Source organism: Scheffersomyces coipomensis, assembly GCF_036884675.1.
Source record: "Scheffersomyces coipomensis strain NRRL Y-17651 chromosome Unknown DFJ63scaffold_8, whole genome shotgun sequence".
Lineage (NCBI taxonomy): Eukaryota > Fungi > Ascomycota > Pichiomycetes > Serinales > Debaryomycetaceae > Scheffersomyces > Scheffersomyces coipomensis.
The window spans coordinates 569915-593355 of record NW_027042899.1 but is presented as its reverse complement, the minus strand read 5'-3'; the positions used below and the strand labels follow the sequence as shown (position 1 = coordinate 593355).

At 30.1% G+C, this 23441-nt stretch overlaps 7 protein-coding genes across 7 annotated transcripts; 2 read left to right on the top strand and 5 right to left on the bottom strand. All coding sequences in view use genetic code 12, as the record gives it.

The window, feature by feature from the left end:
* Positions 1-2272: 2272 nt before the first annotated feature.
* Positions 2273-3984, bottom strand: NOP13 (Nop13p). The gene has a single exon (XM_064907295.1). It carries the CDS (start codon positions 3746-3748, stop codon positions 2360-2362), a length of 1389 nt encoding a protein of 462 aa, XP_064759816.1. The 5' UTR covers positions 3749-3984; the 3' UTR covers positions 2273-2359.
* DFJ63DRAFT_321133 (uncharacterized protein) lies at positions 3830-5752 on the bottom strand. Its single transcript, XM_064907294.1, has one exon. It carries the CDS (start codon positions 5498-5500, stop codon positions 4085-4087), a length of 1416 nt encoding a protein of 471 aa, XP_064759815.1. The 5' UTR covers positions 5501-5752; the 3' UTR covers positions 3830-4084.
* Positions 5753-7689: 1937 nt separating this feature from the next.
* DFJ63DRAFT_315723 (uncharacterized protein) lies at positions 7690-8872 on the top strand (the record flags this gene model as incomplete). Its single annotated transcript, XM_064906602.1, has 2 exons — positions 7690-7753; positions 7845-8872. 2 exons carry the CDS (start codon positions 7690-7692, stop codon positions 8870-8872), a joined length of 1092 nt encoding a protein of 363 aa, XP_064759814.1.
* A 1252-nt stretch (positions 8873-10124) lies between these two features.
* Positions 10125-11270, top strand: UBI4 (ubiquitin; the record flags this gene model as incomplete). The annotated part of the gene is made up of 1 exon (XM_064906601.1): positions 10125-11270. One exon carries the CDS (start codon positions 10125-10127, stop codon positions 11268-11270), a length of 1146 nt encoding a protein of 381 aa, XP_064759813.1.
* Positions 11271-11364: 94 nt separating this feature from the next.
* On the bottom strand, positions 11365-17191 carry ECM29 (Ecm29p). Its single transcript, XM_064904455.1, has one exon. It carries the CDS (start codon positions 17006-17008, stop codon positions 11459-11461), a length of 5550 nt encoding a protein of 1849 aa, XP_064759812.1. The 5' UTR covers positions 17009-17191; the 3' UTR covers positions 11365-11458.
* Positions 17136-19060, bottom strand: GCD2 (translation initiation factor eIF2B subunit delta). The gene has a single exon (XM_064904435.1). It carries the CDS (start codon positions 18850-18852, stop codon positions 17263-17265), a length of 1590 nt encoding a protein of 529 aa, XP_064759811.1. The 5' UTR covers positions 18853-19060; the 3' UTR covers positions 17136-17262.
* Positions 19061-19074: 14 nt separating this feature from the next.
* On the bottom strand, positions 19075-22467 carry DFJ63DRAFT_290742 (aminophospholipid-translocating P4-type ATPase; the record flags this gene model as incomplete). The annotated part of the gene is made up of 1 exon (XM_064905336.1): positions 19075-22467. The coding sequence occupies one exon, from the start codon at positions 22465-22467 to the stop codon at positions 19075-19077; it is 3393 nt and encodes a 1130-aa protein (XP_064759810.1).
* Between the last annotated feature and the right edge of the window lie 974 nt (positions 22468-23441).

Sequence of the window (23441 nt, the reverse complement as noted above, 5' to 3'; positions counted from 1 at the left end):
CTGATAAAGAAACTTTAATTAAAAATCATGATGAATTATTAGCTACCAAACAACAAGAATTAGAAGATGCCAAGACTGGTCAAGAAACTACTACTCAAGAAATTGAAGCCTTACATGAAAAGAAGGGTGATTTAGATAATAAAAATTCCGAATTATCCAATCAAATTGAAGCTTTACAAGCTGAATTAGAAGAACATATTTCAAAACTTGATGATTTAAAATCTCAACATGCTGAAAAAACTGATGGTATTGCTAAGAATTTAGCCACCAAGGAAGAATTAGATTCTAAATTAGCCACTAGTAAAAAAGATTTAGAAGATAAACAAGCTAAACATGATAATTATACCGCTGAAATTGCTGTCTTAGCTGGAACTCTTGGTGCTTATGGTGCTCATTTAGCCACTTTACATTCTGAAAAGGAAGCTAGAGTTGGTAGATTAGATGAAGCTAAACAGCATTATTCTACTTGGGAAGCTGATAAACAAGCTATTGCCAAACAAGTTGCTGAAGAACATGAACGTAAGAGAGCAGATGCCGTTGAAGCAGCTGAAACTGCTAGAGTTGAAGCTGAACTTGAAAGACAAAGATTAAAGGAAGAACGTGAATTGAAAGAAAAGGAAGAAGAAGAAGAACGTGAAAGATTAAAGAAGGAAAAGGAAAGACAAGAAGCTGAAGAAGCTGAAGAAAGAGCTATCCAAGAACAAAAGGAAGCTGAAGAAAAAGAAAAGAAGGCTAAGAAGGATGCTGAAGATTTAGCTAGATTAGAACAAGAACAAGCTGAATGGGAACAAAAGGAAAAATTACTTAAATCTCAATCGGAAAGAGAAGAAGAAGAACGTTTGAAATTAGATCCAAATTATCCTCAAATTTTAAGAATTAGAGAACGTGAACTGCTTCAAAAACAATTATTGTCCGATAGAGAAGAAAGTGATCGTCTCTATAATGATCGTAAATTGAAAGAACGTGATGAAGCTGATAAATTAGCTGCTGAAATTGAAGAATTAAAGAATCAAAAGAGTGCTAAGGCTGAAGCTGAAAGATTAGAAGCTGAAAAATTAGCTCAACTTAAAGCTGAAGAAATCCAAAGATTAAAGGAAGAACATGAAGCCAGATTAAAATTATATCAATCAAGATTAGAATTTGAAGAATTACAAAAACAAAGATTATTAGAAGAAGTTGAAAACTTGAAGAAAATTAGACAATTAAGAGAAGAAAAAGCAAGATTAGAAACTGAAGTTCAAAAGACATCTCAATTAGATGATATTCAAAAATTAATTGAAGAACGTGAAATTGAAGTTGCCAAATTAACTAAACAAATTGAATATGATGATAGTGAATTATATGGTGGAGCAAAAGAATCAAAGCCTTTTTTAGGGATTAGCAATGACTTATCTTCGGATACACGAGCCATCCCTGAAATTTCAGCTCCAGAATTTACTGCCCCTGTTTCTGCTCCAGTAATTGAATCTAAATCTATTGAACCAGAACCAGAAAAGAAAGAATCAATCATTCCAAAAGTTGCAGCTGCTGGTGCAGTTGCGGCTGCCGTCGGCGGTGTTACTGCTGCCGTTGCCTCCTCCACTCCAAAAATCTCAACCCCAAAAGTATCAACTCCAAAAGTATCAACTCCAAAAGCTGATTCTAAAAGATCCAGTAGTATTACCAAATCTTTTAAATCATTATTCAAGAGTGATTCATCTCCATCTAAACCAAAGCCAAAAACTGTAACACCAGTATCTAAACCTAAAGCTGCTGAAGTTGTTGTTCCTGAAGAAACCGTATCACCAGTTAATCTTAGTCATCAACCAGATGGTGTAACTGGTGAAGTTGAATCTGAATGGTCAAGTTATTCCGTATATGAAGAAGTTGGCGATGATGAATTCGAAGCCAATAGGAATGATCCAAATTATTTGGAAGTTAGTGATGAAGATTTCCAAAAGCATCATGGGGTTAAATTAAGGGTATAAGAAGACATATTCTACTATGAGTATGATTCTTAGCATTTATCCCACATTCCATTCCACTCCATTCGTTTTATTTCTATGTTTTGCTTGATTTTTATTATTTGTTATATTGTTTTTATACTATTATTGTTTTGATTGACTGTTCAAAAATCAAACCATTTTTTTTTATCATATCTATTTTTATTATTATTTTGTTTCTATATGTTGTTTTTATTATCATGTTTTATTATGTTTACTGTATTATTTATCAATATTTCCAAAAAAGAAGATCATAATAAAACAAAATACATTATTCATTGATTTTATTGTAAAATAATTTATTGTAGAGGTAAATAAATACTAATACTAATATACACAGACAGTCTCAAAACAGAACTAAAATGAAACAGGGGATTTTAATCAAAGGTTATCTTTTTACCTGATGAAGGTACGATAGCGGCACTTGCTCTTTGAGCGGTAGCTAATGCAACTGAAGATTTAAGTCTCTTACCATTATTATTATTATGATCATTATAACTATTGTTATTTCTATTATTATAATTATTATTATTATTATTGCTCTTGAAATCATCTCTGATGACTCTCTTTTTAATAGGTCTAGCATCCACGGCAGGAGCTTCAAATCCTTCATTTCTTTCTCTACTCACTGGTTTAAACAGTGATTCTCTAACTTCACCTTCTTCAACTTGACTTTCTAATTTTCTAATATGATTTGGAGTTCTTTTCGATCTATCTTCTCCAAATTCTAATCTTAAAGGTCTATTAATTAATTTTTTAGCTAATTTAGATTTTAAAGCAGCAGTTGGACCTGCTTCATCTTTATAATCTATAAATGCAAACCCTTTACATTTACCAGTATCTTCAAAAGTTGCCATTCTAACTTTTATAATATCTCCAAACGCTCTAAAATGTTCATCTAATAATTCTTGAGTAGTATCAAATGATAAATTACCTACGAATAAGATTCTTGAAGGAGGATTTTTCGATAATGATGCAGTAGGAGATTGTTGAGGTCTACCTTCGAATGAAGTAGCATTTTTAATTAATAATTTTCTACCATTTAAAGGAGATTCACTTAATGATACCACAGTATTAACTTGTTTAATATTTGCGAAATCAACATATGCGAAACCTTTAATCTTATTATCCTTTTTAGGTAAGTTTACTCTAGTAATATCTGATTCTTCAAGTTTAACTAAATCACTATTTGATTCATCAATATGAGAAGTTTTACCGACAATAAAACGAACTAAATCTTCTTTAGTAGTATCGAAGGATAAATTACCAATCCAAACGGCATATTCTGATTTTTTAGTTTTCTTTTCTTCTTCATCTTGTTTAGCTTGTTCTTCAGGGGATAATTCTGGTTTTGGAGCTGGATGCTTTTTAGCTAATTTTTCTAAATCCAATTTCCCTTTCTTTAATCTACGTTGTTGTTTCTTAGATAATGGGATACCAGCATTTAAATCGATGGCGATTTCTTCATAATCAGTATGTTTTGGATTAGCATCATGTTCTTCTTCCTCATCATCGTTATCTTGTTCTTGTTCTTCTTCTTCTTCTTCTTTTGATTCTTCTTGATCTTCAACTACCACTTCTTCTTCTAAAACATCACTTGATCTCTTTTTGGATTTATTCTTTTTAGCATCTTTACGATCCCTCTTATCCTTCTTACTCTCTTTGACAGAGCCAGACTTGATCAGATCCTCTTTACTCATTATGGTTATCTGTGGTTGGAAATATACCTGATTTGAACTGGTTAAAGATATTTCTTCTGTTCTCATCTCAACTTTTTTTCAGGATGAGAAATATTTAGCTGCAACAGAAAAAAAGAATAGTATACTGTCTACAAATAGGTTTAAAATAAAGTGAATAATGTCTTTTATAATATGAATTCTAATATACATGAAATAAAGAAAAGAATGAATGAATGAATGAAATAAAACAATAGAAACACACTACACTAAAAAACATAAAATCAGTCTAATAAAATAAAGTAAAGTAAAGTAAAAAGCAAAAAGGAAAAGGAAAAAGCAAAAAGGGTCCGTAAAATAGTCGTATATATTCGTGTTTTTTTAATTATTAAGTATTATGTTGTTGTTGTTGTTGTTGTTGTTGTTCTAATTATCTTCAACCATCTCATACCATAACCATTTTCTCCATAACTCTCCTGCTTCCGTAATGATATTATCTATGAAATTCACTTTATGATTATTGATAGAATCATTTGAAATGATAATATTTTCATGTTTTTGACCTGGTTCAAGTACAGGAGACGGTATATCCAACTTTGGTGATGTTGATGTTGATGGAGATGTGGAAGTTGGCGAAGAAGTGGTAGAATCAGACGGTTGTTGTTGTTGTTGTTGTTGTTGTTGTTGTTGTGATTGATGAGTTACATGATGTTTTTTATGTTTATATTTGATTGATTTAGTTGGTAATCTTGATAAAATTTGTCTGATTTCATGTTGATCTAATTCCACAAGTAAATTTTCTTTTGATTTTAATAATGCTAATGATACAAATATTAATTCAACATGAGCATCTAATCTTGAAAATGGAATTGGTAAAAGATTAATTTTCTTAATAGTAGCATTATTTGATGATGTCACACTTGAAATAGTTGAAGCAGTAGTTGAATTTGAATTTGCTGATGATGAAGATGTACGTCTTGAATATTCTTCTGAAGTTTCATCAACCGAAGTCAAATATAAATCATTATTTAATTGCGATACTAAATCTCGAAGGGAATTTCTTCTATCAATTGAAACTTCTCTCGTTTTTAATGGTGTAGCAGTTGATGTTAAATCATTATTATTATTTTCTTCATTACTACTTAATGACCAAAAAATATCAGGACCTAATTTAGTTAAGAAATTATTATCCGTAATTTCTAATTTATCATAATAATAAGATAAATCTTTCTTAGGATTTTTTAATCTCCACCCTAACAAGAGATCCCAAATTCTACCTCTATCAAATTTTGACCACACTTTAGATCCACAAAATTTTAACCACCAAATCAACCATTCATCATCTTGACTACCAAATTTAGTTAAAATTTGTTCTTCATGAAAAAATTGAGATAATTCAGGTAATACTTTTCTTAAACTATAAATGAAAAATGAAACTCGTTCTTCAATGGTACCTCCATTTAATGGAAGTAATGATTTATTAACCTTTTGAGGAACATCAGTAGTGGTGACATTAGATTCAGGTGATGCAGAAGTATGTGATGACATTGATGATGATGAAGTCTTTTTAGAATCTTTCTTCTTTTGAGTTTTAGGTGGACAATGTAATAATACCAATACTAATCTTTCATAAACATCATGAAATGATAAATTAGAAATCTTATCATCTTGAATTAATTCATGTAAATAATCTTTTAGCCATGGTATATTATCAATATAATTTGAATAATCATCAAATAAATCAATGGTTAATGAGTTTGTTGATGACGAATGATCTCTTCCCATTAATACTAAACTTGAATTTGGAATTGGTGGAAACCATTCAGCTAAATTAAGTGCCATCCAAGTTAATGATGAATCATATTTAATAATTTCTCCCCATTTAAGACTAAATTTTAAAATTGAATGTTCTAATATATTAAATATAGTTTTTTCAGTTGATGATACATTTATATTTGAAGAATATTTTAATCTTTGAATATATTTTTTTAAATCTTTTTTAATCTTCAATTTAATTTCTTCTTCTTCATCATCAAGTATAGCTTCTTCATTACTACTATTTTCAGCAGATCCAGATGTTGATGAAGATTCACCACCATGAGAATTCTTACCTCCTTTAGTTAAATCTTCATCAGGTTGAAGGAATGGATTCAATACAAATGGATGATATTTTAATAGTATAGGCCAAATTTTAAATCGAAGAAAAGGTGGTACCCCCCTTTTGACGAGTTATTAAAGCTAAACCATGATGATTTTTAGTATCAAGATAATGTTTACAAATAGTAAATAATTCTAAATCATAATGGAATGAAGGTTTTTCATCTTTTGGATTAGAAGGATTTATACTTGAAGATGCTGATGATGATAATTGAGGTGATGGAGGAGAAGATACAAATGGAGATTCAGGTAATATTATAGGAGAATCAATAGTGAAAGTTGTAGTTGTATTGGTATTGGTGGTTGGTACTTGAGGGGAATAAGGTAAGATTGGTTCTTGACTCATTATTAATAAGTGATATGATATGCTTGATGATATGCAAAATGAAAAAGTAAAGGTGCAAAAAGGTTTTAATATACTAATAATGGCAAATTAGTAAAACCCAACAAAATAAAAGCTATAAGCAACAAAATGATAGAAAATGGAGGGGGTAGGACTTATAAAATGACTGAGTAAGTAGATAGATTGAATTATTATCAATTAGAATTCATGATTTAATGGATATAATTAAAGCAAGAAATAAGATGGGAAAATGAATTTATAATAAAAAAAAAACTAGGAGTAAAATAGAATGTTTGATTGGGATATGGGGGAATGAATGGTGAATCTATCTCGTAAACTTTAAAGGAAGGAGGGAAGGAATAGATAAGATAGATGGATGGATAAGGATAAGTTAAATGATATGATTACTGCTTTGAAGCTATCCAAGTATAAGTAAGGATAAGATGGGATGGGGTGGAGTGTGGAGTAGTAATCAATCAATCAATCAATCAATCAAAAGTTGAACTGGAATAGAAAGATTGATAACTGTTTTATAAAGCTTTGCGTTTAGGAATGGCTCTATATTATGATGATGATACAGATCACTCTGATGGGATGGATTGGATGATTGATGGAATGGATTGAAGAAGAGGATGATGAATAACGACGATGATGAACTAACAATGAATTGAACAAATCAAACCAGAAAAGAAAAAGCTTAAAAAGTTGGAAATTTTTATCAAAATCAAAAAAGTCCTCTCTCTCTCTCCTCCAGAGCCACTCAAATTTTTTTAATGGTCTTCTGAGTTTTTAAAAAAAATTTTCAAATGTCGTTAACGTTTAGGGAGAAATTCTCAATTTTACTGAGAGGTTTAATGAGGAGCAGTCGCCATTTAAGAAAAATAACTCACTAAAAATTTGTCTGCTATGCTTAAAATTTCTTTTTTTATTTTATTTTTTCCGTTTATGATAATCACTCTTACGACATTATAACCAAAAAAAAAAATAAATCCACCACACTTAACTTGCACACAACACAGTGGTTTGTATACAGGTACGGAGTAACAACCGAAAACGAAAATAAACATAATAATAATAAATAATAAATAAAATGTCTCTTTTCAACCTTCCTCTCACGACAAGATATAAACTGTAAATTTAAATTTAAATTTAAAAATTTAAATTTTATGGAAGTTTATCACCGAGAAAAAAAGTGATTCGGTTTAAAAACAGAAGTTCGTTTCCTTCGGAATCACGATTAGTATTGTAGTATGGATCCTGTACTGTATATAACCGATCAGTTAGTAAAATTAATCGTAATGGTGAACAAGCATTATCAGATAATGACAGTACTCTGTACTCTGTACAGTACTAATTAATTAATTATGACAATTATCCGAATAGACCGTATTATTTATACTACAAATAGTAATTATAACATGATGATGAAAAGATGTCAAAAATTATAGAGGTATATATAATTAACCCTAAATTTCTTCTCCTTTATATTCCTTCTTTATTCATACTATGTCTTATCAATAATAGTAATTGAATGATTAATCTATTCAAATCTATAAAGAATTTAACCAATTCTACCGAATCAAAAATAAAGCATGGTAAGTGCAACATCTTTTTTTTTTACAACCAAAAATGCCCTATTACTAACTAACGAACCCTAATTTGAAGCCACTAATAATGAACCTTTAGGACCTTATAATCATGAATTAATCGAATTATCAAGATTAACATTCGATCAATCATCATTACATATCATTACATCAATCTTAATTAAACGATTATCCATATTAACCGATTTAGAACATCATCATTATCAACCTAACAATAATAATCAAAATCATCGTCATAGTTTTAGTATAAAACGTTCAAGTAGTGAGAAATCTTCGAATAATCAATCACCACCATTGATTCAACGATCATTTTCATTACCTTCATCATCATTAAATCTGTCATCAGCATCACCTTCATCATCATCATCATCATCATCATCAATTGGAGATGAATCAAATTATCTTCAATTATTAAAAACGTTAACAGTCATACTATACTTAATCCAAAATGGATCAGTGGAGTTTTTAAAATGGTTAAAGGCAAATTATAAACAATTTATTTTACCTAATTTAATCTTAATAAATCAAAATTATCAATCAATTCCCATTAAATATTTAGAATCAATTAAATTTAAATTAATTAAGATTTTAAATTTATTTGATGATTTAAATAATTTAAATCAATTTAAATTAAATTTTAATAAATTAAAAAATGATTTATCAACTCCAGGTATAAAGAGAAATTCATTTGATGGGAATAATAATCTTATCACCAGTGCTGATCCTTCATCATCATCATTATCATCATCTTCAAATAATAATAGTAATAATCAAAACAATACTTTAATGACATTAATGGAAGAAGAAGATGATGATGATTATAGTACTACCCATTATTCATATCATAAACCAAGTAAATCAGAACCTCATAATCATTATCACGCTTTATTTGATACTGATGACATTGAAGATACCACTACTATCACATATAAGAATAATAATATGATTCCTAAATCATCTTCATCTCATCCATATCTGAATCATAATAATAGAACTTCTCATAACCATAATCATAATCATAATAATCACCATCAATCAAGAAGTCATTCATATTCGTATTCAAATACTTCTTCATATTCAGATAATGATCATCATTATTATGATTAAAGAAAACGTTTTTCGCATTCATTCATTCATTCATTTACTTATTTATTTATTTATTCGTATATTCACTTAACATGAAAACAACAACTTTATTTATTTATCAGGTCATAAATTAAACATTGAGTTGATCTCAAGCAATTTAACTTGAGTTCATTCATTCATTCATTCACTTCAAACATTAATCAAACAGTTAGTCAATCAATGATTTGAAACACATACATACATACATACATACATAAATATTCTAGACTTATTACGATCGCCAATACAACTTGTGAAAAAGTTTTCATTCTATGGTCAGCCATATATACTTTTGCTAATTTTAATCAATCGTGTTTTTTAACGGTTAGAAAAATAATGGTATGTTTTTTTTTCTTTTCGGTTTTGGCAGCCAGAGCAATAATTTAAAATTTAAACTTTTAACGACAATTTCAAACACGTTCATAGAAGGAGAACAACATTAACAATTACTGGTTTGATTTCTTTAATTTTTAGTTAATCGGTTATTCAATTGATACTATATATAACATATTACATAAATAAACATATTAGTATATTGCCAAATGTAGTAATAAGGTCATCAAGGCTTTTACGTTATAGACAATGAAAATAGGAAGTAAAACTGGGGGAAGGATATCATAGAACAAACAAAAGTGAAGTTTTTCAATTGAGATGACATCCTGTATATAACGGATCATTTATATTATTAATAGAAGGTCCTGCACGAGTGCATAATCGTGATAAGAAACGCATGACATGACTCAAACAAAAAATTTTTAAAGTATGCGATACAAATTTAAATTTCTTTTTTTTTGTCATGTCGTAAAGACAAATTAGTCCTCAGTTTGCGGTATTAATTTAAAAAAGTCATTTTTTTAACTAGAGTGCACGTGACCGGTCCATAGTTAAGAAGCATAAAATTAAAAAGAAATAAATGGAAAATTCCAGACAGACAAAAAAAATAGGGGGAAGCAGAAAGAAAAGAAGGCTGGAAGTCTGTACTAAATGGAAACTAAGCATAACATAACAGATGCATGGATGCGTGATCCTCCAAAATTAGATGTTTTATTTGTGGAAGGGAGAGCGAAGGAGGAGGTGAGCGACTAAGTATATAAAGGGATACAATTATCGCCACTTTTTGTAATTACAATTAATAATCTTTCTTCTGCTTCTCCTTTTCCTTTCTTCTTTTACTTCCATCAATCAATCAATCAATCAATCAATCGATTAGTTAATTAATACTTATATACACACAATGCAAATCTTCGTTAAAACTTTAACTGGTAAGACCATTACCTTAGAAGTTGAATCCTCCGACACTATTGACAATGTCAAATCTAAAATTCAAGATAAAGAAGGTATTCCACCTGATCAACAACGTTTAATCTTTGCTGGTAAACAATTAGAAGACGGTAGAACTTTATCTGATTACAATATCCAAAAGGAATCCACTTTACACTTAGTCTTAAGATTGAGAGGTGGTATGCAAATCTTTGTCAAAACTTTAACTGGTAAAACTATTACCTTAGAAGTTGAATCCTCAGACACCATTGATAATGTCAAGTCTAAAATTCAAGATAAAGAAGGTATTCCACCTGATCAACAACGTTTAATCTTTGCTGGTAAGCAATTAGAAGACGGTAGAACTTTATCTGATTACAATATCCAAAAGGAATCCACTTTACATTTAGTCTTAAGATTAAGAGGTGGTATGCAAATCTTCGTTAAAACTTTAACTGGTAAAACTATTACTTTAGAAGTTGAATCCTCAGACACCATTGATAATGTCAAGTCTAAAATTCAAGATAAAGAAGGTATTCCACCTGATCAACAACGTTTAATCTTTGCTGGTAAACAATTAGAAGACGGTAGAACTTTATCTGATTACAATATCCAAAAGGAATCCACTTTACATTTAGTCTTAAGATTAAGAGGTGGTATGCAAATTTTCGTCAAAACTTTAACTGGTAAAACTATTACTTTAGAAGTTGAATCCTCAGACACCATTGATAACGTTAAATCTAAAATTCAAGATAAAGAAGGTATTCCACCTGATCAACAACGTTTAATCTTTGCTGGTAAACAATTAGAAGACGGTAGAACTTTATCTGATTACAATATCCAAAAGGAATCCACTTTACATTTAGTCTTAAGATTAAGAGGTGGTATGCAAATCTTCGTTAAAACTTTAACTGGTAAAACTATTACTTTAGAAGTTGAATCCTCAGACACCATTGATAATGTCAAGTCTAAAATTCAAGATAAAGAAGGTATTCCACCTGATCAACAACGTTTAATCTTTGCTGGTAAACAATTAGAAGACGGTAGAACTTTATCTGATTACAATATCCAAAAGGAATCCACTTTACACTTAGTCTTAAGATTAAGAGGTGGTCAATAGATTTATCTATCTTCTCGTGAATTGTATGTTTTTAAAGGGTGAAAATTTAATTTTTTGAGTGAATGTTTTAAGTATATAGATATTAATGTCTTATTTTTATATACAAATTACAGTAGTGATTTTTTTAAATAAATTTTATACATTTTGATGCCCCTTTAAAAGAGCTTTTAACAAACCTTGTAGTACATCTATTGCGATGATAATGTCTTTAATAATTCGGTTTGAATTATATTCGATGTTTCAATGAGTTTAAATTCATTCAACTTTTCATTAACAAGATGTAATTTTTCAATTTCATTTAAATTCTCAAGTATACCGATTAAAGTTGACGACAATCTTAAGAATTGAATCTTAACATTTTCAATATTATCCTTATTTAAACATAAATCATGTAATTGGGACCAATTCTTATAAATCAATTCAATATCATGAATGGTTTTAAACTCCTTTAATAGAGTTAATACTTTTTGGAATGATTCAATGATTTGTAATTTTGATCTCCATGTATTCTCAATCAATTTTGAATGGAAGATATTGTAGAATTGTTGAAAGGTGAATGTTCCTAATTCATGATTATAATCATCATTATCAGTATAAAAACTTTCACCAAGATTCTTTATAAATGTCAATCTCTCTTCTTCTAATTCAAGATTTTCTTTAACGGTTAATTTCGATTTTAAATCAACTTCCATAGCATCTTCATCGTCATCACTATCTTCATCATCATCACGATAATATTTATCCTGCAAGGCTTTACCTATTACTTCAATATAAGTTTCAATTAAATCTTCATCTTCATGGAATTCATGAATATATTTACCTAAAAGTTTAATAGCATGTTTTTGATAGGCTTTATTACGTCTTTTAGCTTCAACTATCACCACTTTATTAATCTGTTGTAAGATATCATCACTTTCTTTCAAATAATCTTTACATATGATTGAAAATGAGATTAACGAATCTAAAACTAACTCTTTCCCATCCCAAGATTTCCCCTTGTTAGATTCAATTAATAATTGTAATAATTCTTTAATCGTATCTTGAGATAATTGATTGGCATTATCAATCAAATTACTTAAGTTTGATATGGAGGTAGCTAAAATCTTTCTAATCTCAAATTTATTCGATTGAATATAACTCTTGAAGAATTGTAAGATCTCATTCATATATAATTTAATTGAATTATTATTCCCACTCGTATTTTCAATCCATTCACGTTCAAAATTTAATCTAACCGTTTTATTACTATCATATTTACCAATGAATGATAATGGTAAAAAGGCACTGGCGATTAATTCAAATTTATCCAGTCCACTATATTTAGAAACATTTTCACTAGCAATCGATGCTATCTCTCTTGATCTATCATCTTCACTTTCAAAATATAATTTATTGATTAATTTAGAATAAGTTATGACTGATGGGATAGAAGCAATCTTACAAAGATATCCAGCTGCTGTAGAGTATGACGATGATATAGCATCATTCTTATCTTTGATTTGTTGAATCGAAATCTTTAATAATTTATCTCCATATGGCTTAATTAAGTGATAATGTTTTGTAATTAATTGAACTAATACTCTTGATCCACAAACTTTAGATGGTAAACCAACAGATCTTTTTACTGCTGATTCTAATTTAGTTATGAAATCATCCATTAATGAATCATCTAATTCATCTAATAATTTCTCAATTGCATCCATCATGGGTGAATGACCTAAACTTTGTAAACGTTTAGCATCAATATCATTTGACTTTAAGTTATATTTATCAGCATTTAATACTAAATAATTGATAACTTCTGGTTCTAAAGTTGACATTAAATTAATGAAATTTTCAATTAATCGAGGTACAAATGCTTTAATTGATTTACCACCAACTTTACAAAGTTTTAAAATAGTATCCAATGCGAAATTTCTAACATCTTCAGAATCACTTAATAAACCTTTGTTACCTAATAAAAATGGAATCAAAGTTTCAAGAATTTCAATCGATTCAGCCGATGTAGTAGCTGATGATTTATTCTTAGGATCAATGATTCTAACTAAGGTAGTAGCTAAACTCTTGGTTAATTTTATACCTTCCTTTCTAACACTTTCTTTAATATCATCCATTACTCTGAAACTCATATTCCAAATTTCTTCTAATTTAAATTCATAGCTTTCAACCGGAACTAATTGTAATAAATCACTTAATCCAACCGTACTAGCTTGTCTGACTCTCCATTCTTTATTACCCATTCCTTTTAATAATTCAGGTAAAATTATATCAAAGTTTTCTTTGACAACTTTAGAAGTATCAGTGATTAATGCATTCCAAATATCATTCATCGATTTTTGAACTGAACTATTAGGATCATATCTATATCTGAATAATTTGGGAATTAATCGATTAGCCAAATTCTTATTTGTGGTTAATAACTTATCTAATTGTGCCTTGGATAAGATTGAACCTAATCCAAATGCTAACCCTTTTCTTGATGACCATAATGCGGATGATTTAGCCAATGACATGAACTTATAAACTAAACTTGGATCTCCAACATCAGAAGCTAAGCTCAATACATCTTTATAAGTCGAAACTGATCCATCATTAGTCTTCAATAATTCTGGTTCAAATAATTCAGTGTCATGTTCAACTGATCCAGAGGTGAATTTTGTAGTTGAATTTGAATCAGTGAATGACTTCAATAATCCACGAACTAATGTATCCTTTAAATCAACATCTCCCATTTCATATACTAAACTTAACCCTCTTGAAGCAGATTCTTGAATTAATTCATCTCTATCAGCAAGGAATCTCATAAATGATACGTGAATTTCAGGACTTTTATCTTTGATAAGTTGTAAATGTCCACAATACTGAGTTAAAGATAATAACCAAATACATCCTGCTTTTCTTAAGGCAGGCTTTGTATCAGAACATGCCTTTAATACAGCTTTTAAAATAGTTGGTAATCGAGAAATATCATCAGGGATATAAGCTATAGTTTCACCTTGAATATCAAGATATCTTTCTAAATAAGTTGACTTCCAACCTACAGCCATGACCAGGAAAGCTTCACCACTAGTAAAAGTGTATTCCACTTGTTTTGAAACATGTGTATCATAGACTAATTTTTCATAATCACTCAATTCATCACTTTCAACTTTATTGAGCGCTAATGACAAGTATGATAATGTAATAACTGATTTTTCATCACATTTCTTAACTTTTGGAGTAATAAGTTCAACGAATTGCAATACATATGAAGATAATTCCTGATTTTGAATTGGTCCTAAAGCTCCAAAAATTGATAATTGATTAATACATTCCAAAACAGTTGTGTATAATGATTCTTCCTTTAAGTAACGAATGAGAACATCGTAGTAAGCTGTTAAAGAAGAAGCTTCAACCACATCAATTCTTTTTCTTAAGAATAGTCTTGAAATAAGAAAACTAGTAGCTAACAATCTTCCCTTCAATAAATATGGAGTTGCATTAGTTACGTCTAATTTTTTAAGTAAGGTGATAATTTCTTCATTAGATACTTTTGAAGTACTTGCTATGATAGCAAATGCTTTTGATACTCGAGCAAGAGCTATATCATTAAGTACCTTACCATTGACCAAATCTAATAACCTATCAATTAATAATGTCATTTGTTCAATTACTGCAGGTGGTGCTAAAGTCACCAACTTGGTGAATGTTTCCACATAAACTATATCTGATTGAATTCTGGCAGTATCGAAATATTGCCCCACTAAAGTATCAAACACAATGGACAAGTATAGATTAAAGACATTATTATTGACCCTGGATTCACCATTCATTTCTTCATCAGGCTGAGATACTTGTTTGATTTCTTCAATTAATAAATTTTGAACTGTTTTATCCACTTCTAAAGCTTTATCTAATCTCACAATCCAATCTTCATCAGGAACAATGACGGTAGATTTACCATTAACCGCTTGCATTACCAATATTTGTAATCCAAATTTAATAGCTTTAGGCAATGATTGATAAACAGTACTACCATGTTCACTAGCTTTATCAAGTTCTTGTTTTAAAACTGAAACATACTCATGAAATGATGGAAAATCAACTTTACTATTCTCTCCTAATAAATCTCTAGTTGATTTGAATTTCAAGGTATTAGATGATTGTAAGATGTTAAACCAATGAGGATGTAAACCTTTTAAGGCTTCTTCAATAGTATCTGACCGATTCTCTTTTGCGGTACCTAATATACATAAATACCTAGCTTCAGAATCTTGAAATGGAAATGTACTATTAATATACTTTATAGCCACATAACGACACGAATGTAAATTCTCATTATGATGGTTCTTTTCAGCCAAATATTTCTCAGCAAGTTTTTTAAGACTAATTCTGGATGGGTCAGATAATTGAGGTAAATGAACAGTTAAACTAGATAATGCATCTTGAATGGTACCTCTTAAATCAGGTAATTCTCCTTCTAAAGATTGAAATAAGAATTCAATATATGATATATCATGCCAAAATAATTCTGGATTGGATCTAAGAATATTTCCAAGTGCTTCATATTGTAACAGTCTTTGAGAAAGAGCAGCTGAATAGTTTCTAATATTTTCAGTATCGAACTGTGGCCAACCTTCATTTATTAAATTATTTCTCAATTCACCTGCCATGGTTGTATTAAATTCACGTAAGGACTTGGCTTGAGCTTCTGAGAATTCACTATCATTGTTACTAACCCATTTGATGAACTGGACAGTAGATTGTTTCAAACGAGCATATTCAGAAGATAAACCTAAACTAGAAATATCTGACACTCTTGAAATGGTCGTGGCAACCTTACTCTTTAAGAAAACTTGAACGATTTTTTCTTGAATGGTTGATGAAACAGGTGGAATATCACCAACACCTAAAAATAAATCTGCAAGACTATTTATTAAAGATTCATCTTCATAATCAATTGTCAATTTACGAAATAACACTTCTGCAGTATCATTTATTTTAGATGAAGAGTCGACTGATCCTATCAAATAAGGTATGATCAAATGCTTATCTTGAAATCCTGATTTCAAGAAATCCAACAAATGCAATTTAACCTCAAATATTTCTGCATTTGTCTTATATTGAACACCAGCATCTCTATTAAAATATTCATTATCCTTAACGCTTAACCCTGGTAACTGTACGGCAGTAGGAGTCGGTTGTAATAAAAAGAACTTACTGATAGTTTTGGAAAGGAAAACTTCATCATTAGGATTCTTATCGAATTGTAAGAACGTAGCCATATTTTTATATTCATCAGTATCAAGACTTGGAGCTTTCCAAGATTCTAATAATTTTGATAACACATTGAATAATCTGGCCGACACATTAGTTGAAAACGTTGATATCCCTTCTATCACTTGGGGAACAAGAGCAGTTTTCTCCTCTGCATTCAATCTTTCAATTCCTCTAGATACAAATATAAGGGAAAATAATCTGACTGAAGTGGCATCAGCACCTTGAGGAATAGTTGGATTTTTCACTTGTTTTAAAAGAGCTTCAACGGGTAACTTTATAGATCTAGCAGCGGAGATTCTTGGGATAAGCTGTTGAACAATCTTCAATACTGTATTTCTTACTTCAGAGTGAGGACTCGCTAACTTTAACAATATAGGAGCAAGGTATAATTGCAATGAATGTTCAAATTGTTTATCATTCTCAGCTAAGGCAATACGTAATTCAACCTTATTTACCAAGTCCAATTCTTTATCAGCCATTGTAGTATATGAATTTATCCCTTAATCAACCCAATTGATCACTGTAACTATCAATTCCAATGAAACTGAATGAAATGAACGTATATATCTATAAATCAAGATTGACTGCAAAGGTGGTGGCAAAGGCAAAATATTTACCACCAAAAAAATTTCAATCTCAATCTCGCACTATTTTGATTTTTATCAACAATTACACAATTACAATGCGCTTCCAGATTAAATTTATATATATATTATGATGTATGTACAGATATCTATGTATTCTTATATTCTCTTAAGATGACTGGAACTGAAGATGGTGGTAATGAACCCAATTCAGTAATGACCTTCTTAATGTATTCTGGTGGAGTCAAATCGTACATGATATTTAATATGTTAAGATTTGGAATATCTCTCCAATTCTTAATGGGAGATTCTCCATCAGCAATGGCTTCTTGGGCAGCAGCTTCAGCTTTCTTCTGCTGTTGTTGTTGCTGTTGTTTATTCTTATTATTGGCTTCCAGTTCAGATTTCTTTTGTTCTTCACATTGTTTTATGAATTGTTCTAAAGCAAATGACTTCTTTTGAGGTGGTTTTTTAGAATTAATATTTTGAAGTAAATCATCAACATCAGCAAGTTCATTGGTAGTAACAGAATCCAATTGAACTTTATCGGAGAATTTAACCGATTCACAACATGTAAGTACAGGGATGTTTCTAGTATGACACATCATAGCAATAAGAGCAGTTCCAACTCTGGCATAAAGACGACCATTTGATAACATGGCATGAGCACCTAAGAAAACATAATCAACATCTTCTAAGATAGTAGTAGAAATTGAATTTATTAAAACATAATGGATTTTAAGATTCAGTTGAGTAATTGGACGACAACTTCTTATACCTCTACTTGAAATCGATTCCAAATCAGATTCTAATTCATCTTGATCTTGAGTGAAGTTTGTATTTGCTAAATTAGTTAATAACTTCTTACCTTCAAATAATGGTCTTGAATCAACAATAATTAAATTAAACGTTTTATTTTGTTCAAGAACACAATATTTAAATAATTCTTCCAATACTTGAGAATGACCATAGGTTAAAATTGTACAATTATTAGTGATATGTTGAGATGCATTTTCAATAATAACTTGATCAGAAAAGTCAATCTTTTCCTTTATGAAATCATCGATTTTAGATACTAAGAATTCTTTAGCTTGATTTTCAGTAATATCAATGGAGATATGAGATATTTCTTGTTTCAACCATCTAATGGCATTACCCATTGAGACTGATAATGGACGTGCAGTTTTTAAATATTCAATTTGAATTGATAAATGACCGGTTAAATGTCTGGTTAAAGTAGTATTAGCTGGAGTTTGATAATCAGCAATAACAACTTTAAATGCTTCCAACATATTCTTTAATCTTGATGTTGAACCCACTATTTTATAAGATGAATACTTTAAAGTCAATGCAAGTATAGCAGGATGAACAATGTGTGAAATTGATGGAGATGAAGCATTTCTTTGCTCTCTAGTTTCTAAATGACTGAAAAGAGATGGAATACGATTCTTATCTTCAACCTTTATCAATGTTTGATTCAACTGCTTTTTCAATTTCGTACTAGTAGTGGCTTGCTTCTTCTCTATCTTTTGTTCTGCTATCTTTTGTTGTTGTTCAGGAGTTATACCTTTAGCTTCCTTTTCAGCAGCTCTTTTGGCAGCTTTCTCTTTCTTCTTTAATTCCTTTAATTCTTTATTGGAAAGCCCTTTATTTTCGCCGTCAGCTGGAGCAGCGTCACCAACTGGCTTCCCCTTCTCAGGAACAGGAGCCTTAGGACCAGATACAGCAGCTTCACTCATACTTCGATATGGTTCAAATCAATCAATATCAAACATCATTGAGTCAGAACTCAAAAAAAATTTAAACGGGTTTGAGATCAGAAAAAAAGTAGTGCACTACACAATAATTAACTAGTATACTTATAATTATATTATATTTTGATTATTGAAAAGTCCTATACTTTCAATGTTTTTTATGGTTTAATTAACTATGTATTTACATATCTATTAGGAGGTAATGATTTATGAACTTTCAGTTAATTCACCAAAAGCACCCCTCTTTTTGGTAGTATCATATAATCTAACAATCTTTTCTTGATTTTGATTTTCAACTTGAGAGAAGGCAAATCCTCTTTGTTTCTTAATTCTTTGAACTTGTCTAACTTTTCTAATCGCTCTTTGGAATAATTCCATTCTTGGCCTATGATCTTGAATATTATATTTTTGAATTTCTTGAACATAATGATAACTTTCTGGAATATAACTTCTTTTATAAAATTTCCAGGCAAAATCACGAAGAAGACATAATACTGGCAATCCGAATACCATGGTCCAAAACGTTAATGAAGGATAAGTATGAGGTAAGACTCCCCAAAATTCTCTTGAAATATTGATTCTTGGTGCAACGGCGGCATATACTGGGAAAAACCATAACCAGAAAAGGAAAGAACCAGGAATAGCAAATAAGGTAAATTTAGTCCACATTGATACTACCAATGCCGCTTTACCTAATGCAGTTAAAGTACATGTAGTATATACTGCCACACCATAAGACCAATGGTCAACATTAAGACCACTTGAAAGTTGATCACCATGTTGATAAATGAAAAATGAACATAAGAAAATTATTCCAGAATGATAAAATCCATTAGCTACCCAACCCCAGAAAATTCCCACATTAAAGAATTTTCTCAGTTGTCCTAATTGATATAATTGAGGATAACGATCTAATAATCTTGCACTAACAAATTGATCAAATACTCCAATGACAAAGGGTGGGAAAACAGTAAAGAACACATTATAAAGGGTTAAAGTCCATGATTCAAACATTGATTGACCTGAAAATCCATTAACAAAAACATACCAGAATTGAACCATATATAATGCACAATTCTTATAGAATGAATATAAAATGGCATTTGAAATACGATGATATGACCAAGATCCATGAACCAATAATAATTTTCTCAAGTATTTAAATTGTCCAATGGAAATATCAGCACTTCTAGCAGCTTGCATACCTTCCATACCACTTATACCCACACCAACATGAGCAGCTTGAATCATAGAAACATCATTAGCACCATCACCAATAGCCAATAATAAAGATGATTTCTTCTTTCTTTTTACCATTTTAACTACCAATGCCTTTTGTAAAGGTGATACTCTACAACATACCACTGCTTTACATTTGGTACCTAATTGAATGAATAAATCTTCTAAATCTGGTTCCAAAGCAAATGCCAATGAATGACCATCAATAATTAAAGCTAATGAAGATTCTAATGCTCCTTCATCTAAATCAAATTGATGTTCATTAATGGCTTTTAACTTCTCTTCTAAATTTAATCGAACATTATTCTTGGTTTCTTCATTAACAATTAATAAATTCATATCTTCACTTAATAATTTACATGACATACCAATATTAATGGCAGTTTCTTGTCTATCACCAGTTAAAACCCAAATTTTAATCCCTGCTTCTTGCAAAGTATGAATGGTTTCAGGAACTCCATCTTGTAATTTATCTTCAATGGCAGTAGCACCAAGTAAGAATAAATTATTCTCAATCATTTCCGCTACTTCATCTAATTTATCTCCTCTATTATCTAATGATGTTGAAGCTTCATAATATTTTTGAGACCAATCTTGATATTCTTGATCATCAATGATTCTAGATGCAATACATAAAGTTCTTAAACCTTCCACGGCAAAATCTTCTAAATGACGAACAGTAGCATCGACAAATGATTGAGGTTCATCTTTAGATAATCGTTCTAATATAACGGTATCAGCACCTTTACAAAATAATCTAATGATACCATCTGGACATCTGAAAATAGCTGACATTCTCTTTCTGGTGGAATTAAATTCACAAATATTTAATAATTCATATTCTGATTTAATTTGAGCTAAAGTATTTTCAATAGTAACCCCTTTTGGTCTACGAATAATGAATTTATACCCTAAATCAGCTGCACCTTGCACTAAGGCACCTTCATCAGGTGAAGCTGCTTGATATTTGATTTCACCTGTTACATCATTAACTTCAGGAATAACAGTATGACAAGTACTTAATAACGTTAAGAATTCATTTATAATGGCGGACTGTTCCAGAGATGTACTTCTTAATTCACTAAATAATTCCTCAAATGTATGGAACCCAACTTCAATACCACCATCAACGATTTGAGCTTGACCATCTTCAGGAATTTCAGCAATATAACATCTTCCTCCAATCGAACAACTTTTAAATTCCATAATATTTCGAGTTAATGTACCTGTTTTATCACTGAAGATATAATCAATTTGACCTAATTCTTCCACTAAAGATGAAGTTCTAACCCCAGTTGGTGTGTCAGTTTCTTCATAATACATATCTAAATCACTACCAATCATAAATGCTTGATAATATTTAATAAGTTCAACAGTAACGAATAATGAAATAGGGACTAAATTTGAAAATAAAATCCAATAAGTTAAAATATCTTGAAAGAATAATTTTGCACTTGATGTACCTTCTAATTTTAAATAACTTAATGAACTTCCACTTACATGATTTTTAATGACATTACCAGCTGAAGAAACCAATGATAAAACAATTAAAATACAAAATAAGGCCACAATTTGTAAATTAATAATTCTTTCTACATCTGTTCTCTTAATTGGTGTAGCAGTAGCATTACGCATTAATTTAGTTTCATGACCCGTAAATACTACAACACCATGAATCCATTGGGTATTTCTTAACGTTGCCCCTCTTAATAATAATTGATCAGGAGTTAAAGGTAAATCACTTGTACCAAAGTTTTTCATGGTCCCTTCATAAGTATATAATGAACTATTTGGTTGTTCAGATAAGATTTCTGATTTTGAAAGAGCATTAACTAAATTATGAGGATTAATTAACAGAGCAGTTTCTTGATTTGATTCTTTAATTTTTAAATTGGTTTCACCATCTAAATTGGCAGTTTCAATATAACATAATCCTTCAGGTTCTGAAGAACTTAATAATAATAAATCAGCTGGAAATGCTTCTTCATTATTAATTCTTACTATATCTCCAACTTTCACCAGAATCCATTTCTTTAACACAAATTCTCCTGTATGAGGATCAAGAATTTGGACTCTTGTATTATTTAATTCTTTATCAGCATTGGCACGTTTAACATCTTCAGAAATTTCCTTTGTAGCCGAAACCAATAACACCACAATTAAAGTTCCAATGGTTGTATAACGATTGGTAGGTGAAACATTCGGTACTTGTTGAATTATGGATGTGAAAAGAAAGAACAAATTAGCATATTTACTAAATTGTTCGAATAAGAATTTAGGTAAAAAAGTGGCAAAATTATATTTAGTAGTGGATATATGATTACCATAATAACCAAAATGAGCATTCGATTCATGATTCATAATATGAATATGTCTAGGACCAAGATGAGATAAATCCTTTTGTTTGTTTTGGGATGATGATTTCCAATTGAAGATTTTTCGAATATCAAAATCATTACTACTGGCAGCTGGAGTTGGATTATTATAATCGTTCATATCGATATATTCTTTATTTTTCGATCCAAACAATCGGAATCCTGATGATGATGGTTTGGCATTAGCTTGACCATTCCTTGCGTTATTATTATTATTGTTGATATGATTAGGATCATTACCATTTAGATGACTATTACTATTATGACGATTGAATGAATCAAAAGTTCCATCGGTGGTATTTATATGATCTTGAAAATCATCATCATCTTCTTCATCGGATAAATTAAACACATCATCTTCAAATGGATTGGCACCATTGACACCATTGGCAGTATTATGGGTGGTTGATTGGTATGTGGTGTTGGGATTATAGTTATCTGAAGTATATTGTTGTTGATAACTTAATTCATCATAAGGATTGTCGATACTTTGATTTTGATTTCGATGATTTCGATTTGATGAAGTTGAACCATTACCTGCTTCTAGATCCAAATCTATAAGATTACTCGAGGGATCATTGAATGGATTCTTCCCTCCTCCATTCGGTTGAGAGTAAGACATTGATCAATTGACTGTAATGAGGTGTATTGAAGGAAATGGTTTAAATCTGTATGATAATTTGATCTAGAAAGATGAACTGAACTCTACGAAGTGTACGTGGTTGATTAGGGTAGGGATTGTTTTGACGATGATTAAGTAGTCAGATGCAATAATCGATCAATCAACAAGTAACCACTTGATTTGATATCACTAATTAGAAATGAATTTGAATATGAAATGAATTGAAATATAGCTTATACCTCCAATTGTTGATGTTGTGTTATAGTTACTGCCTTTACACCCATACAGAGAGATCATACAGAAAGAAAAAAAATGATTTCGAGGCACAGGCCTTTTCA